Genomic DNA, 15,540 nt, shown 5'->3' with positions numbered 1-15,540 from the left:
AACTGCCCTGCCCCCTCCCTCCTGTGAATTTCAGATTCGTGACCAAAGCAACAGCAGAAAGACCCCATCCTGCTTCAGTCTCAAGGGGGACCCCTCTGTCCAACGGCGAGGTTGGGAGGATCTCGCCCACCCCACCGCTCAGCCAAGTATGAGCTCAGAATCCCAGCTGGGACCTCCCTGCAAGAAACAGGCCCAGGGCGAAACAAGCACGGAACACAGAAGATGGACATTCACAGATTTAGGATTTATCCCAGAAGCATATCTAAGACCACCACCACGCGCCCTCAAGGCAACTGCAGAGCTTGTGGGTGCCGTAGAATAGAAGGAAGATAAGGCTTCAGGGAGAGAGTAAGAGCCAAAGCAGGAAAAACTAAGAAGTTTCTGCTGCCAATTCACAAGAGATTTTAAAAGCAGCGTCAGGGGCTTCCCAGGTGGCGCAGTGGTTGAGAGTCCGCCTGCCGATGCAGGGGACGCGGGTTCGTGCCCCGGTCCGGGAGGATCCCACATGCCGCAGAGCGGCTGGGCCCGTGAGCCATGGCCGCTGAGCCTGCACGTCCGGAGCCTGTGCTCCGCAACGGGAGAGGCCGCGGCAGTGAGAGGCCTGCGTACTGCAAAAAAAAAAAAAAAGGAGCGTCAGAGGCGGCGAGACAGAAGTGACAATGCAGAAGAGGTGATCGAACAGAAGGGTGGGTTCTGGAGACGCCCCCAAACACCAGGGAAGGGGGGATTCTGAGACAACAGACACGAGGGCCTAACACGAGCTCAGACACCGGAGCCGGCATCCCGGGAGGAACAGGAAAAACACCCAAACCTGGAGTTAGAGAAAAACCCGGAAAAACCCGCGCACGCTCCCTGGAGGCTGCGCGCGCACGATGACACACCCATGGGGCTGGAGCTGAGAGAAGGAAGGCGAGGGCCCAGGAATTCCACCCCCAACCCACTGCCCCTCACAAGAGGCAGGAGCCAGGTGCACATCCAGAGCCGCACCCCTCCCTGGAGAACAACCCCAAGGGAGGGGAGTCCCAGCACAGACCCTGCGAGTCTGGAGGACGCAATGGTGCAGGGATGCTGAGCACATCTGGGCCACGCGTTAAGTTAAACTAAGTGGAATTTCGACGCCATCCCAAGAACGGGCACCAGAGCCCGCAGGTGTCGTGCTGCTTCAGGCACTTCCTGTGGTTTATCCCACTGAATCCTTAAGTGGCCGCCATCAACCTTACTTCCCAGATGAGGAGACTGAAGCCTCGTAAGTGGCAGAATGAACACAGTAAGGACACGTGTTTCTCAGCCGGACACAAACATTGCGAACAAAGAGAAACAACATTTCTAAAGAGTGGCAACGTGTTTATACCAAACAGGAGGGTTGGGGAGGAACGCTTTCCTGCAGGACAACAAGATGTGACTTCACTCCTGAGGCGGAAGGAGCCAGACTCGGGAGGCTTCAGCACATTCCCTAAAACCATTAGAACCACCAGCAGCACAGCCTTCCAAACCCAACCCAAGAAAAAACACCAGGCACGACTGCAAGGAAAAAGTATAAAGACGGGAAAACCTAAAATAAAAGCATGGAAAGTGTAAGACAAATGCAGACTCAATTGTTTTGAGAGCTGAGAACACAGCACCTACAGAAAACAGTTCTGGAACGAGTGACTCAGGAAGACAATCCGACGCACATAGATATACCAAGCCTGTGCTCCGCAACGGGAGAGGCCACAGCAGTGAGAGGCCCGCGTACCGCAAAAAAAAAAAAAATTACCAAGAATCTATAAAAAAATAAATAACGAAAATACGCATTATTGAAACCAACAGGATATGGCCAAAGTGGTCCTCGGAGGGAAATCTATAACCCTCAACATGATTACTGGGCGAGAGAACAGTGATAAACAAACGGGCCTTCTATTCAAAAGTCAAAAGAGAAAAAAGAAAAGAAAAACTAAAAAAAGGGCAGGAATTAAAACAGAAGTAGTGGGGAATTCCCTGGTGGTCCAGTGGTTAGGACTCCACGCTTTCACTGCCAGGGCCCGGGTTCGATCCCTGGTTGGAGAACTAGGATACCACAAGCCACATGGCATGGCAAAAAAAAGGATAAATTAACTAAATTAAATAGAAGTAGTGAAGAGAAAAGCAGTTAATTGATAAAGATCGATTCGTCAATGAAGCAGATTCTTTGGGAAAAAAGTCAATACAGACACGAGACAGCTGGGTCCAGGACAAGGGAACAAAAAGAATAAGTAGATTCAGGACTGAGACATGGATTCATAGGCTCCGGACACGCAGGCTCAGCGGCCATGGCTCACGGGCCTAGCCGCTCCGCGGCATGTGGGATCCTCCCAGACCGGGGCACGAACCTGTGTCCCCTGCATCGGCAGGCGGACTCTCAACCACTGCACCACCAGGGAAGCCCGGATTCCTATATTATTAAAGAATGCAACATGAACCATTTTTAAATGTGCCTGAAACGGATGATTTTTTCCCCCCTAACAAAATGCTAGAATTTACAAGAGGAGTGGACAAAATCGCAACAGGCCAATCGCCGCAGCAGAAATAAAGCAGTTGGGGAAGGTGTCACATGCAAACAGGGTGGCAGTCTGCTCCCCAGTGCCCAGAGAATGGGGGGCCCCACTTGCTGGAGACTGTTCCAGAGAAACTGGTGCAGAAACATGGCAGGGAGCCACAAGAAGCCTCAGTGCCACACGACATGGGAACGCAGGCAAAATGCAAAACGGATGCTGGCAGATCTGGTCTGGCAGCTAAACAAGGATATGGACCAAACCCAAAATTCAGGGAATAGCTGGGTGAGAAAAACCATTAATGGACAGCGTCAGGACGTGGGGAAGGAGGAAACCAGGGGCTGTCCTGAGGCACCCAACACACCACAGTGATGCCAATCACTCGCGTGGATGGTCACATAGGACCAGAAGGAAACGCCCTGAACATGATAAACACAGACAGTCAGAGAGATCTATCTTGAATCAACAGCCAGGATCAGGCCCGGTCCTGCTGACAAGAAGCCAAACAGCACACACCCCAATGTGGTTCTACGAACACTTGCTGATGTGAAAAGGCACATGGCCTCCGCACCAGGATGGAAGAGACCTGAGGATGATTGACCTGGAAAACCAAGCCAAGGGAAGAATGCAAATAATTAGGGGATGTCAGGAGGCAACCAGGTAGAAAATATGGTAAAAAAGATCCCCAAACCACAGCATGGAAAATCCTAAAACACCTAGAAACAACCCTCACTGCAAAAGTATGTGAGCAAATTAAGGAAGAAAACTATAAAATGGCTAAGTGCCTTATGCTTTCATTTTCAAAGTTTATCTTAAAAACTTAATATTAAGGGTCAAAACTTAAGGAAGAAAACACCAAGTTCTTAAAATATGAAAATGCACTACTATAAACACAAACAGTTCTTCCGAAATTTACCTATGAATTTAACATAACATCAAAATCCCAACAGGTAGGCTTGTTTGTTTTGGAGGGATGTGGGAGGAGACATAACAGTTATTCTAAAGATCATGAAGAAGAATCAGCATGTCTGAATATGGGGTGGGGGTGGGGGACCCTGAAAAACAACAATTGAAGACTATAAAAACACCACAAAGCTAAAGTAACTAGGGGACTTCCCTGGTGGTCCAGTGGCTAAGACTCCACACTCCCAATTCAGGGGGCCTGGGGTTTGATCCCTGGAGAGGGGACTATATCCTACATGCCACAACTAAAGATTCTGCATGCTGCAACTAAAGACCCCACATGCCACAAATGAAGATCCCACACGCCACAACTAAAGATCCCACATGTGGCAACAAAGATCCCACACGCTGCAACTAAGACCCCGCACAGCCAAATAAAAGAAAAGAAAAGAAAAAGAAAAAAGAAAAATTTAGTAATAATTCTAAAAAGCTACGGTAACTGACACCAGGTAGTACTAAAGTAACAGGAAGGTAAAAAGATGAGACAAAAATTCATGGATAAATGGCAATTTAGGAAATGCTTTAAGGTATTTCGAACCACCAAGAAAGGTTTTCTTGAGTTTATTCTGTTGTCCTAGAACTTCCTAAATTAAATGCTTACTCCATTTCTTTTCATTGTATCTGAAGACTATCAAAGGCTATGATTCTTCCCTAAATACAGCTTTAGCTGCACCTTGTAGCTTCAGTGTGTTTAGATTATTGCTGATTTCCGTCTAGCCTGTTTTAATTTCCTCTTTAACCCAAGAGGTAAACAAAAAAGAATTTTGTTATTTCCAAGTCATTAAGCTTTTTACTTATTTCTACGCTTTTTGGTCTTTCACTTCCAGTTTTACCACATTGTTCTCAAAGAATATGGCTTATACTTTGGTCACTTTTTTTTTTTGGTCACTTTCTTTATGTTACAGGTTTTTTTCTGTGCACGGTATGTGACCAATTCTTGTAAGAACGGTATGATCTCTTTTACAAGGCATGGCCTTTAAAGGTAAGGGCTTCTAACTGGAGGTGCCCCTCAGAATTGCCTGCAGACTCTTACAGGCCCCATCCCAGGCTTTTTATCAGTGTCTCTGGGTCCAGGGCCCAGGGGTGTGTGTTCTGAGCACTCCCACGGGTGAGCTGGATGTGTGCCCTTGGCCAGGAACTGCTGCATAAGCTCAACCTGGATCACTTCACTGTTGAGGTTCTCTACCTCCCACTTATTTTTCACTTTTTTGCTCTGCCAGGAACTGCAAAGGCATGCTTCTCTGCCCTCCAGCATCTTTTCCCGTATATTCCTCAACTTGATGGAATGAGGTACAGGCACATTCATGACTGTCACATCTGCAATGCAGAATGGACCGTGTCATCTAATTCTCAAGGATTTTGCAGAAACGGCACCAAAGCTAGAACAACATAGAAGACTTGACAACATAAAACTGAAACCTGTAAAGCACTGAGGAAAATTAAAAGTCTCCATCATCAACAACGGTTATAAGTGAAAACTTAGGGAAAAGGCTGCAGATCACAAAAGACTAACATCCTTCCTCTATAAAAAGCTATTACAAATCAGTAAGTGCAGCACAGTGCAGCAGTACAAGACACTACAGGGAAACAACACTGGGTGGCTAGCTGAGATGGTTAATAAACTCTGAATTTCAGCTTCATCGTAAGTAAAATGGGGATGACAATCGCCCTTATTTCACCAACCTGTGAGGAGTGAGGACTCAGAATAAACTATCCAGGCTCAGTGCCTGGCATACAGCGCTCAACAAATGTTGACTTAAGTTGCTGTTGATAAGTGTTACTGTTGCTGTTGTTTTAAAAAGTTCACCAGATACCAATAAAAAGGAACAAGCTGTTGATCCAGCCAACAACTTGGAGGGATTTCCAAGGAACTGTGCTCAGCAGAAAAAGCCAATCTCAGAAGGTTCCATGCTGTATGGTTCCATGTATGTAACATTCTCGACACAACAAAGTTGGGAAGATGGAAAAGAGTAAATCAGGGGTCGTTAGGGTGAGGGGTGGTGGGTGGTGGGTGACAGCAGGTGGGAGGTCATGAGGCGATAGAACAATTCTGAACAGACCACGGTGGTGGCTTCATGGCACTACACACGGGATAAAACCAAGCAGAACTACACACACACAAATGTGGGCACGCAGGTCTTGTGAATAAACTACAGTATCCAAATAAACTCTTGTAGATCGTACCAAGGTCAGCCTCCCGAGTTGGTGTCATGTGAGGAACTTGCAGGATTGACAGCTGGGGAGGCTGGGGAGGGGCGTGTGGGGCCGCCCCACACATTTCTTTGCAACTTCCTGTGAATATATCACTATTTCAAAATAAAAAGTTCACTAAATCCAAGAAAAAAAGGGGGTAGTGATCAGAAATTCATCAAAAAATAACTCATCTGGCCAATCTGCTTTTGGAAAGATAATCGCCCATGATTAACATGTAAATGCCCATTGAAACGGCTCATTTGGAAGAGGTTGGAAACAGCCAGCACTGGGACGCCAGAGGGACATTCTTACTGTGGAAGCAAGTCCACGGCTGGCAGTTCTAGCCGGGAACTTACTCTGAGGCCATAACCGCACAGCTGTGCTGAACCAGGGTAGATGCCGCCTTGCCTACCTGTTAGGTTTGTACCCAAGGGCACGTTACCTTTAGAGTCACACAGACCAGGAAAGCTGTGAGACAGGAAAACAGGGAAGACGTCGTCTCCTCCGGTGTCAGCAGGTGTTTCCCCATATCTCGTGGGGCCTCGGACCCTGTAGGTTGTGGCAGAGGACGTGCTGCCACTGAGAGATCTGTGCCTTGGGGTTTCCCAAAAGGGAGGGAGTGGAAAAATTATCCCCGTTCTGCAGTCTTCTGCTCTAGATGATGAGGAGAAATCCTCTGGCCTCAGGGACGGCGCAAGCAGCCCGCACACCCCACACGCTCAGCTCCTCTTCCCGAGACCTTCAGAGACCCCTCCTCAGAGACCTGTCCCCGCTGGCCTGGGTTGCTCCTCTCCTAACATGAAGTGCCCTTTCGAAGTGAATCTAAAAGAAGCAAGTTGACTCAAAGGAATTCTAAGTAGAGAGACACTAGGCCAAGACGTGCAAGGAGAGTGAAGGGGAGAATGTGGCTGAGCGTGACCTACTAGCATTCAGAAACTCTTGTCCCCTTAAAGCGACACTGCCCGTCTGCAGGGCGGTGACCCATCTTACAGATGAAAAAAGCTGAGGCTCAGAAAGGGGTGACTTCCCCAAGTCCTATCCCGCTGTTGGACCACCAACCTTTCCACCCCCCCCCACCTTCCCCTGGAGTCTCCAGCTCCACCAACAAGGGAGTAGGGAAATGAGCTCAGAGCTGGGAGAGCCCCCCAAAGGGACCAGTCTCAGTTCCTGTGGCTCCCGGGTCTGGAGCTGCGAACCCCTGCACCCCCTCAAGGCAGACACCGAGATGCGCCCCACGCCTCAGTTTATAAGGCACTTTCACGCCCAAAGACTCGCTGAACCCTCTGCCGATGGGGAGACTCCCACTTTACAGACTAGGAAACTGAGGCTTGCAGTCACACCACCTGTGTCAGGTGACACGGCCTGCCTTGTGCCTGAAGTGGCAGCAAGGAGGGAACCTCTAAGCTCAGGTCTTAGGGCTCCCGGTCCTGTGCCCCCTCCCCCGCCCCAGACAGCACTAACTGCTCAAATGAATTGGGGAAAGGGGTCCCCAGCTGTGTGTCCAGAACTGGAGACCTCCTGGGCTGGACCAACCACACCACAACCCTCGTGGGGAAGAAGAAAACTCAGCCCGATGTGCAGCGGGACAAGGCTGGACCCTCCCCACCTGAAGTGGCCAGGGCAGGGCCCTTGAGCGGGCTGCGGCTGCAGAAACCACACAAAATCAACCTGCAAAATTCACAGGGGTCCCAGTCAGGCTGGGCCAGGCATGGGGTGTCCTGGAGGGGCCCCTTCCTTGGGGGTTACTGGCCCCAAGTGGACACTGGGCAACAGGAGAGAGCAGGGGGATGACCTGGGGGAAGATGAGGGAGGGACTGTGCCACCACCTCCAGGAAGCCTGCCGGGGCCTGACCCTCTGCCTGAGGCAGGGGAGCAGCAGCACCCCCTGCTCCCCAGGGCTGTTTTGGGAATGGGGAGGCAGGGTGGCCTGTGGGGATTTCCACACTTCAGGGAGGACTCTGGCCAGCCCTGAGGCCACTTCCTCAGGCGGACAGGAAGGCCAGCGTGGGGCAGTGGGGTCAGCAACACGATGTCCCTCCTTTTGCAGGGGGGGTGGGGGGAGTACAAACCACCCTTGAAACCCCCTCCTCCTCCAGCCAGAGCCCACTAGACACCCTGATAGAATCTGGAAAAGACAGACCCTTCCATCTTGGACCCCAGAGACGTGGGGGGACACGGCCCCCATCCCAAGACCCCAAAAAGATACTGAAGTCCGTGCAGAGCTCTGGCCTGCCCAAGGGGTCCCCTATATCCTCCCGACAGCCAGAGCGGGCTCCTCCCCATGCACGTGGCTCCTCTCAAAAGCCCGAGTTCACAAGGCCCTGCACGGCCTGCCCTCCCCCCCTCCTCTCCCCACCCCTCCTCCCTCTCCCCCTCCCTCACTCTGCTCCATCCACACAGGCCTCCTCACTGTTCCTCCAACTCGCCAGGCATGGTGCTGCCCCAGGGCCTTTGAGCCCCCACGCCTCTGCTCAAACATCCAAACACCTCTGTGGAGACAGCCCCTACTGCCCTCCCCACCACTCTGCAACCTGACCCCTGCTCTATGCTCCTTGAGGCCATGCCATCTGTCCTCCCTGGGCCATGTCCTCTGCACTCAGTACCAGGCAGGGTGACCAGCTCATCCAGGTGTGCCTGGGATGACCCCAGTTGGAACGTTCAAATCCCAGATCCCAGGAACACCCCCCCCAGACCTCGAACAAACCAGGCCAGGTGATCACGCTAGTGCCAGGTCTCATCAACGATCAGCACCTAATACATACTTGAATGAAAGCAGCCAGGATCAGAGCAGGATTTGGAGAAAGCTGGGGTTCCATATCACACTCCTCCTGGGCCTCAGGTTCCCTCCCTGGGGATGGACTGGACACCCAGAACCCCACTGGGGCCAAGGAGACCCTGGAGGCTCAAGTGCCCAGCTCACCCAGGCCCTCGTGAGTCACCGAGTCCCCCACACCCGGACCAGGGGCCAGGCTCTCGGGACAGGGTGGACGGTGACACCATGCTGACCACGGGGCTCCCTCCCTTAGCCCCAAGGCAAGTCACACAAGCACAGCGGCAGCCGCCTCCTGGGGTTCCCTTAGGCTCACCATCCCCCCACCGCACGCCCACATGGGCACCTGGACCTCCGCCCCAGGCCCCTCACCCCCACTCCACCTGGCGGGCCTGAGCGCTGCCCCCAAACACCTCTCCCCTTAGTGCCTAGTCCACAAGGCTGCGCCCGGCAGCCAGCCCCACCCCACGGTCGGCCCCCCTCACCCTCCATGGGCCCACCCTTCACACGCGGTGATCTCCTCAAGCAAACAAGAAGCCCCCAGGCAGCCAGCGGGGTCCTACCTGAGCTTCCAAACTGGGCCCCGGCCAGGGAGGTGGGCCGGCTCTTCCCATTGGCCACCGGCAGGGGGAACATCTGCGGGGAGAAAGAGGGGGTGAGGGGGGGGTGCACAGCCCAGGGCCACAGCTCTGCCGGGGTCCTGTCCCCCAGGAGGCCCGAGGCGCCCCGAGGGCCCTGGTGGGAAGAGGCTCCCCGGTGCCCCTCCGGAGCAGGGAAAACTCCCCTGTTTACCTCTGTATTTGTTTTACGGGAATGAAATAACATGAAGGCATTTGATACAATGTATCCGCTTAAAAGTGATCCAAAGTTTTCTTCAAGTTTTGGCTTTATAAAAAATGAGATCACTTACACTCCCAGGTGGATCGCTTGTCCCACCCGTGTCCCAGCCGCGGACCCCGACCTTCACCCTAGGAGCCCGGCATCCACCTCCCCACGAGCCCCTGACCCCGAGCGGTGGGAGTGCAGGGAAGACAGCCAGGCTCCACCACTGGGATGGTGAGCGGGGAGGCCCCCACGAGCCGGGCTCCGGGCTCAGAGCTGCACCCTTCCCGGCCAACGACAGTGCAGTTCTCCCGGGTGGGCGGGCACCGAGTGTGAGTGCATGGCCACGACCCCCCCCAACTCGCTCACCCAAACCCAGTGTTAAGTCCCTCAAGATTAAACAGCTTAGCAGCATTAACTGGGAAAACCCAACATCAACAAACCCTCGTGCTGCAGAAGAAACAAACCATGACCCTGCCCTGCCCCAACGGCCTGAGTTTCAGAGGTTCTTTTGGGGACCAAGCAATTTAGAGTGGCCGCAATCAGCATTAAGGCTCTGTGGGGAGCGGCTGACAAGCAGGACATGGGGGTGTGCGTTCTGTGGGCATGACTTGGGGCAGCATCACAAGCCCTGGGAGTGACCCAGGAAAGGGGGTCCTGCCCCCACACCCTGTTCTCCAGAAAGGGAAACTGAGGCCACAGGCTGAGCTGGCAGGGCGAGTGCAGACTCGGGGCAGGTGTGCACCCAGGCACACCCAGGACTCGGGTTCTCACGGGGTCTGTAGTCCTCTCCGGGGGCAGGGCTGTGCTAACCGCACCCAGGGCCTTGGCTTCAAGGCGGGCCCCTTTCCTGCTGGGGACACTGAGGCTTGCGCTGGGGGAGGGGCAGGCCTGGGGATCAGCAGTCTGAGGGGGGTGGTGCTCAATTCTGTTTCTGTTTCGCCCTCCAGGGTGCCAGGGGCCGCTGACGTGGCACTTGCCGCGGGGTGGGTGGGGTGGGTGGAGGGAACTGGTCTGTGTCCTGCGGGCACTGAAGGTCTGTGATCAGCCCAGCCAGGCCCCCACACCCCCCTCGGAGCCTCAGTATTCCCTTCTGTGAAACGGACGCAGCGTTCGCACCTTGCAGGCTGTTATGAAACGCAAATGCACGTGGGCATCGTGGGCACGTAAGGGCCTCTGCACGTGCAAAGCTCAGAGGAGCACGGTCGGGCCACCAGGCAAGCCCACGGCACCCTCCCCGGCCCCTCGCCCTTCACGGCTGTCGTCAGACCCAGGGACCACCTGAGGCCCACACCCCCTCGGAGCCACCAGCTTAGCAGGCGAAGCTCAGGGCTGGGGCAGAGGCGCAGTTTTACCAGCTAGGAGGAGCCGCTTTTCCTGGCACTGAACTGGCAGTTGCCTCGTTGACTTTAGAGGGACCTACCCCAAGGAGGCCCTTTCCCTTCAAAATCTTTTCAGTCGAAAATTTGTTTCAAAAAAACAAATTAACTCAGTGTCTCTGGGGCAGGTGGGAAGAAAAGGGTGTGAGCCTCCTGTGATGGGGGGCTGCCTCAGGGCCTCTCTCCTCACGGGAACAAGGAGGTCGAACAAAAATCCAGTTCTGGGTTTTCCCAGAGGACACACACTGGGCACCTCGCACGCTCAGCTTCACCTTCCTCATCTGTGAAATGGGTCTGAGCTGGGGGCGGGGGAGTTTGGACCCCCTGGACAGCAGGGGGTGGTGGGCAAGTGGTTGAGGCTGTGGGTGTGGGGGGGGGCGAGATCAGAACCTGTACCACCCCCTCCCCTGACCCCCAAGCCCGTCTGTTCTGGCCCAGTGGTCTGTGACTTGTCAGTTTAACAAAAAAACAACTGAGCAGCACCCCTGATTCCTCAGCTGGGACGCAAAAATAAAACGGGGCTTAAAAATACCGGCATGGCCCTTCCGGAGCCGCGGCCGCTCCGTCCCGTGGGCTGTGTTTTTCCGCAGGGCGGATGATGTCGTTTCAGTTTGGGGACTTTTGTTTCGACAGACCTCAGTGGCCTGGGCCTCATACCGGCAGAGAATTAAATTCAGACCGAAAGCATCCTCCCTGAACCCATTTCAAACCAAAATAGTGCTCGCTGGGGGAGGGGTGGGGGCAGGATTTAGGGAGTCCACACACAGCTCCTGGGTTTGTGAGGAAACGCAGACCACCCCCCCTCCCCCCGACACAGGTGGCCCACTGCACAGACAGGCAAACCAAGGCCCCCAGCCCTCCAAGGGACGGTCCAGCTCCCAGCCTCCCTGGGCCCGCCTGAGCTGTGTGACCTCTGGAAGGCAGTACCCTCTCTGAACCTCCATCGGCCTGGCTGGGGAACGGGCTGTGTCAAATGGAGCACACCGCCTGGGAAGTGTGAGGACATCCCCCTGCCCCCCCCCACCCCGTAGACCCACGGCACTGGCTCTCGTGTCAATAAACTGAGGAATCACACATCCACTGCCTGTGACCTCTCCTCATTTACAGAAGGTCTCCACAGAGGACACCTAGACTATGGGCTCCCACCATCTTTGGCACCCACGAGAGCATGAATAACCCCGATCACACAGTTTTACAGGTCCCAAGGCAAGGTCACTGCATGCCCAGAGCCAAGCTGGGGCCTCACAGCCGAGCCTCCCCAGAGAAAAGCTAAAGGCCATGGGCAGTCCCTCCCTCGCTCCGGACCTCAGTTTCCCCAACTGAAAACTGGTGGGTTGGACCCACTCTGTGCCTGGGCAAACAGCTGGATGACGACGGGTGCCTCTGGAAGCCGACAAGGGCCCCAAAGCTGCACCCCGCCGCGGAGGCGTCAACCCATCCATCCGAGGGCGCCCCAATTCCCCTAGCCCCACCTGGGGCTCTTTAACCCATAGGAGCTTGAGGTCCAGATGCTGGCAGTGTTTTTGGCACAAGCTTCTTTCCCAATGTCTGGGGGGCGCAGGAGTGTGGACAGCTGGGCATGCGGGGGGCAGGGGGGAGACGACGGGGGAGGGGGACGGAGAGGGCCGCTCACCATGCTGAAGTCTAGGAGATCACTGAGCTCCTTGTCCGTGCCCACGGGCGCCATCCTCTGTGGCTGGTTCATTCTCCAGCGGCAACGGGGAGCCAGGGACCGGGGGTGGGCTCCTCAGGCCTAGAGACAGCCCTGCAAGGTGCCCGCAACGGATGCAAGGAGAGGTGAGGGGTGGAGAAAAGAAGAGCTATGAGTGACAGTGGCCGAGGTGAGCAGATGGGGGAGAGCTCTTTAAGAGCCCCTCTAACTGCTCTGGATCTGGGTCTTCCAAGGCTGCGTCCCTCCCAGACTCTGAGACATGGGGGTGGGACAGCCAGAATTCAGGGACTGGGGCCCCTAGAGACCCCTCCCCAGAGCCCTCAGGGAGTTTGAACAATGTGGGGGGAGCGCAGAGTACATTCCCTGAACTCCCTCTGCGACCACCAAGGAATCAAGTTGCAAATTTTAAACTGGATGCGGGGTGGAGTGGTCCCTTCCCAGCTTAGCCAGAACCCGCCCCTCTCCCCGCCACCTCTCCCATTTCCACCCACCCTCAGGCTTTCCACTGGCCCCACCCCAGGAAGGGGGAGGGGCGGCCCGGCCCCGCCCCAAGGGAAATTTGGTGACACCCCCCCAGCAGCTGTCAGAGCACGTTGAAGGCCCGGTCACCCCCAAATTCAAAGCAAAAGAAATCCACAAGACGGCGAAACCCCCTTCCTGCTCCACAACTAAATAGGGGGGACGCCCCGCGCAGGGACCTACCCGCAAAGCTTCCCACTACACTTAACCTCCTCCCCCCCATAAAAAACAACCAAATTCTGGAAAAAAAAAAAAAAAACAACACCCTAGATTGTTTTATTGTCACGATGTATCCGGGAATTATTCTTAAGCAACTTTGAAAACATCCCTTGCGGGGGTGGGGGTCCCAAGACCAGGGTTTCCCCCCACCCCGCATGGTCCCTAGGGGCTCCATTCTAGCATGGGGGGGATCCACCTGCCGGGCCCCATCCCACACCCTGAAAAGACAGGAAGACAGGGTCTCCGTCCCACAGTCAGACAGTGAAGTCCCTCCAGCTTCTCTTCCCCGAGCCCCAGGTGCGGGCGGGGGTCGCGAGCGAAAGGGGGTTCCGAGATCGAGGGAGACCCGACCTCAGAAGCGGAGAAACCCCCGCTTTGTTTGCCAACTGGAGACGAGTGTGAAACGGATGCCCCAGCGCAACCCCTCCCCCGCGAAGCTTTTTCTTTTTTGGAAAGCGTGTGAAACTGACTCTTTTTGAAGAGTACGAAACCGCACTTCTTCGTGGGGTGGCTGAAACCGATTTTAAGGCAGATCTGGGGGGGCTAAACACGCTTCTCTAGAAGAGCTGAAACACTTCTGGGGTGTCACGAGAACTTTTGGGGGCTCGAAGGGGACTCGAAGGACGTGTGAAGCCACCCTGGGAGCAGAGAAGCAGAAACGTCTTCCTTTGGGGGGGGAGGGGTGGGAGGAGGCCCGGGAAACCAATCCCCACCCCACCCCCCGCAGCCGGTGCGGGCGGCGCAGCCCGGGAACCCTTTGAAGCTCGGGGCGCAGCCGCTGCCACCGCGCTGCTCGCCCCGAAGCTGCCGCCCGTGCCCGCGGAGCGCGGAACAGATGGGGCCCCCGGCCCGGCCCCCGGCCCGAGCCCGCAGGCGCGCGGCGCACCTTCCCCGCAGACAAAAGGACGCTCCCTCTCCCTCACTCGCTCCCCTCCAAACTCCGCCGCCGGCCGGGCCCCCGGGGGAAGGGGCGCTCGCGGCCTCTGCGCCGCTGCCCCGCCGCGAAGTTGGGCGGCCCCGCGGCGCCCCCCGCGCCCCCGCCCGGCTCCGCAAACTTTCCCGAAGTGCCGGCCGGCGGGGGCGCGCGGGCCCGAGCGCGCACTCCACGTCGCCGGCCCCCTCCAGCGCGCAAAGTTGGAGAACAATGACTCCGGCCGCGCCGCCCCCCGCCCCCCGCCCGCCCCCGCCCCGCGTCCCCGGGTCCCCGCGTCCCGCCGCCGTGCGGGAAGGCCCGGCCCGCCGGACACCAAGCGGCGGACGGTCCCGGCGCGCTCACCTGCTCGGCGTGGCCCGGCCCGCAGCGCACGGGGGGCGGCGGCATGAACGGCCCCCCCGGACAAAGGGGCGTCGCGGCCCCGAAGGGCGCGCGTGGGCGGCGGCGCGTGGCCCGGCTCCCCGCGTGTCCGCCCCGCGGGCCCTACGCGGCCAAGGCGCTGGCGGAGGCGGCGTGCGAGGAGCCCGCGGTGCCCGCCGGCCGCGTCGTTGGGCTCGGTCCGGCCCGCTACGCCCGCGGCCGCCGCCGCTGCCTCATCTTCCTGCGGCGGGAGACATGTTCCGCCCCCCACCCCGCGCCGCGCCCCGCCTCCCGCCCCTGCCAGGCCCCGCCCCGCGCGCGCCCCGCCCCGCCGCCGTCCGCGGATCCCTCCGCCGTTGCCCGCTCGCCCGGCCGCCGCCGCCAGCCCCACGCTTCCGCTGAACGCGGCTGAGGTCCCGCGGAGTCAGGAGCCTGGAGCGGGCGCGCTGGGGTTCCGTCGGCCAACGACCGGGGTCGAGGGCAGGGACTATCTTCCAGCGCGGAGGCGCACGTGGTCTCAGTGCACTGCCTGACGCAAGCGGGTAGGGCAGTGAGATGGAAAGATAAGGCAGAGCGACCGGGGCCAATCGGAGAGTGCGAAAGCCCGATTGGCGGGGCCCTCGGCCTTTCGTAACTAGGCCCCGCCTCCACCCCGCCCCCTTCGCTCGTCCTAATGAAGGAAGAGGCAGGACTCTCTGAGCTAGAGGCCGCGAGAAGCGGTAGGGGGTGGGGCTTGCAGTTTTATTTTCAGGTTTGCGTGGCCGCCCGCACGGCCGTTTTGGCTCGGTCGTATCTGAGTTCCTAATGCTGGACCCCGGTGCTGGGTGTGGCGAGCGTTTCAGACCCCCCGAGAACGATTCAGACTAATCTTACCTGCCAGGCCACCGATGCCAGCTCTATTTTAGGGTCAGACAGCCCCACGTGTAACCCGCTCTGTGCTTCTGACTTGCTGGTTGCCTTTGCCTGCCTGAGACTCAGTTTATTGCTGGTTGCCTTTGCCTGCCTGAGACTCAGTTTATTGATCCATAAAATGGGATCTGGACCTGAGTTTGGGCAGTACTAAGGCCGGACCAGGGCTTCTGACTCTCAGTGGTCTGAGAGTCCACTTAGATCCCAAGGCCCCACACACACAGCCGGGGGCTCTTCAGCTTTTGGGAACCATAGACCCTACAGAATAAAAATAATAATTAGTATAAATT

General features: G+C 56.6%; 1 protein-coding gene across 11 annotated transcripts in view; it reads right to left on the bottom strand.

Annotated features, from left to right (window-relative positions):
- TCF3 (transcription factor 3) overlaps positions 1-14,604 on the bottom strand; it is a 35,847-nt gene extending 21,243 nt beyond the window's left edge. For 10 of the 11 annotated variants that reach the window (XM_060007369.1, XM_060007371.1, XM_060007372.1 and 7 more), the window contains exons 1-3: positions 14,324-14,604; positions 12,271-12,402; positions 9,000-9,072 (exon numbers count right to left, since the gene is read on the bottom strand). In XM_060007369.1, coding sequence (XP_059863352.1) covers positions 9,000-9,072; positions 12,271-12,342 — 145 coding nt within the window. In that variant the 5' untranslated portion in view covers positions 12,343-12,402; positions 14,324-14,604. The remainder of the gene's footprint in view (positions 1-8,999; positions 9,073-12,270; positions 12,403-14,323) is intronic. The other variant, XM_060007373.1, reaches the window with a different exon arrangement.
- Positions 14,605-15,540: the final 936 nt, after the last annotated feature.

The sequence above is a fragment of the Delphinus delphis genome, chromosome 3, assembly GCF_949987515.2.
Source record: "Delphinus delphis chromosome 3, mDelDel1.2, whole genome shotgun sequence".
NCBI lineage: Eukaryota > Metazoa > Chordata > Mammalia > Artiodactyla > Delphinidae > Delphinus > Delphinus delphis.
The sequence above is the reverse complement of the archived record's forward strand: the minus strand, read 5'-3'. Positions and strand labels throughout refer to the sequence as shown.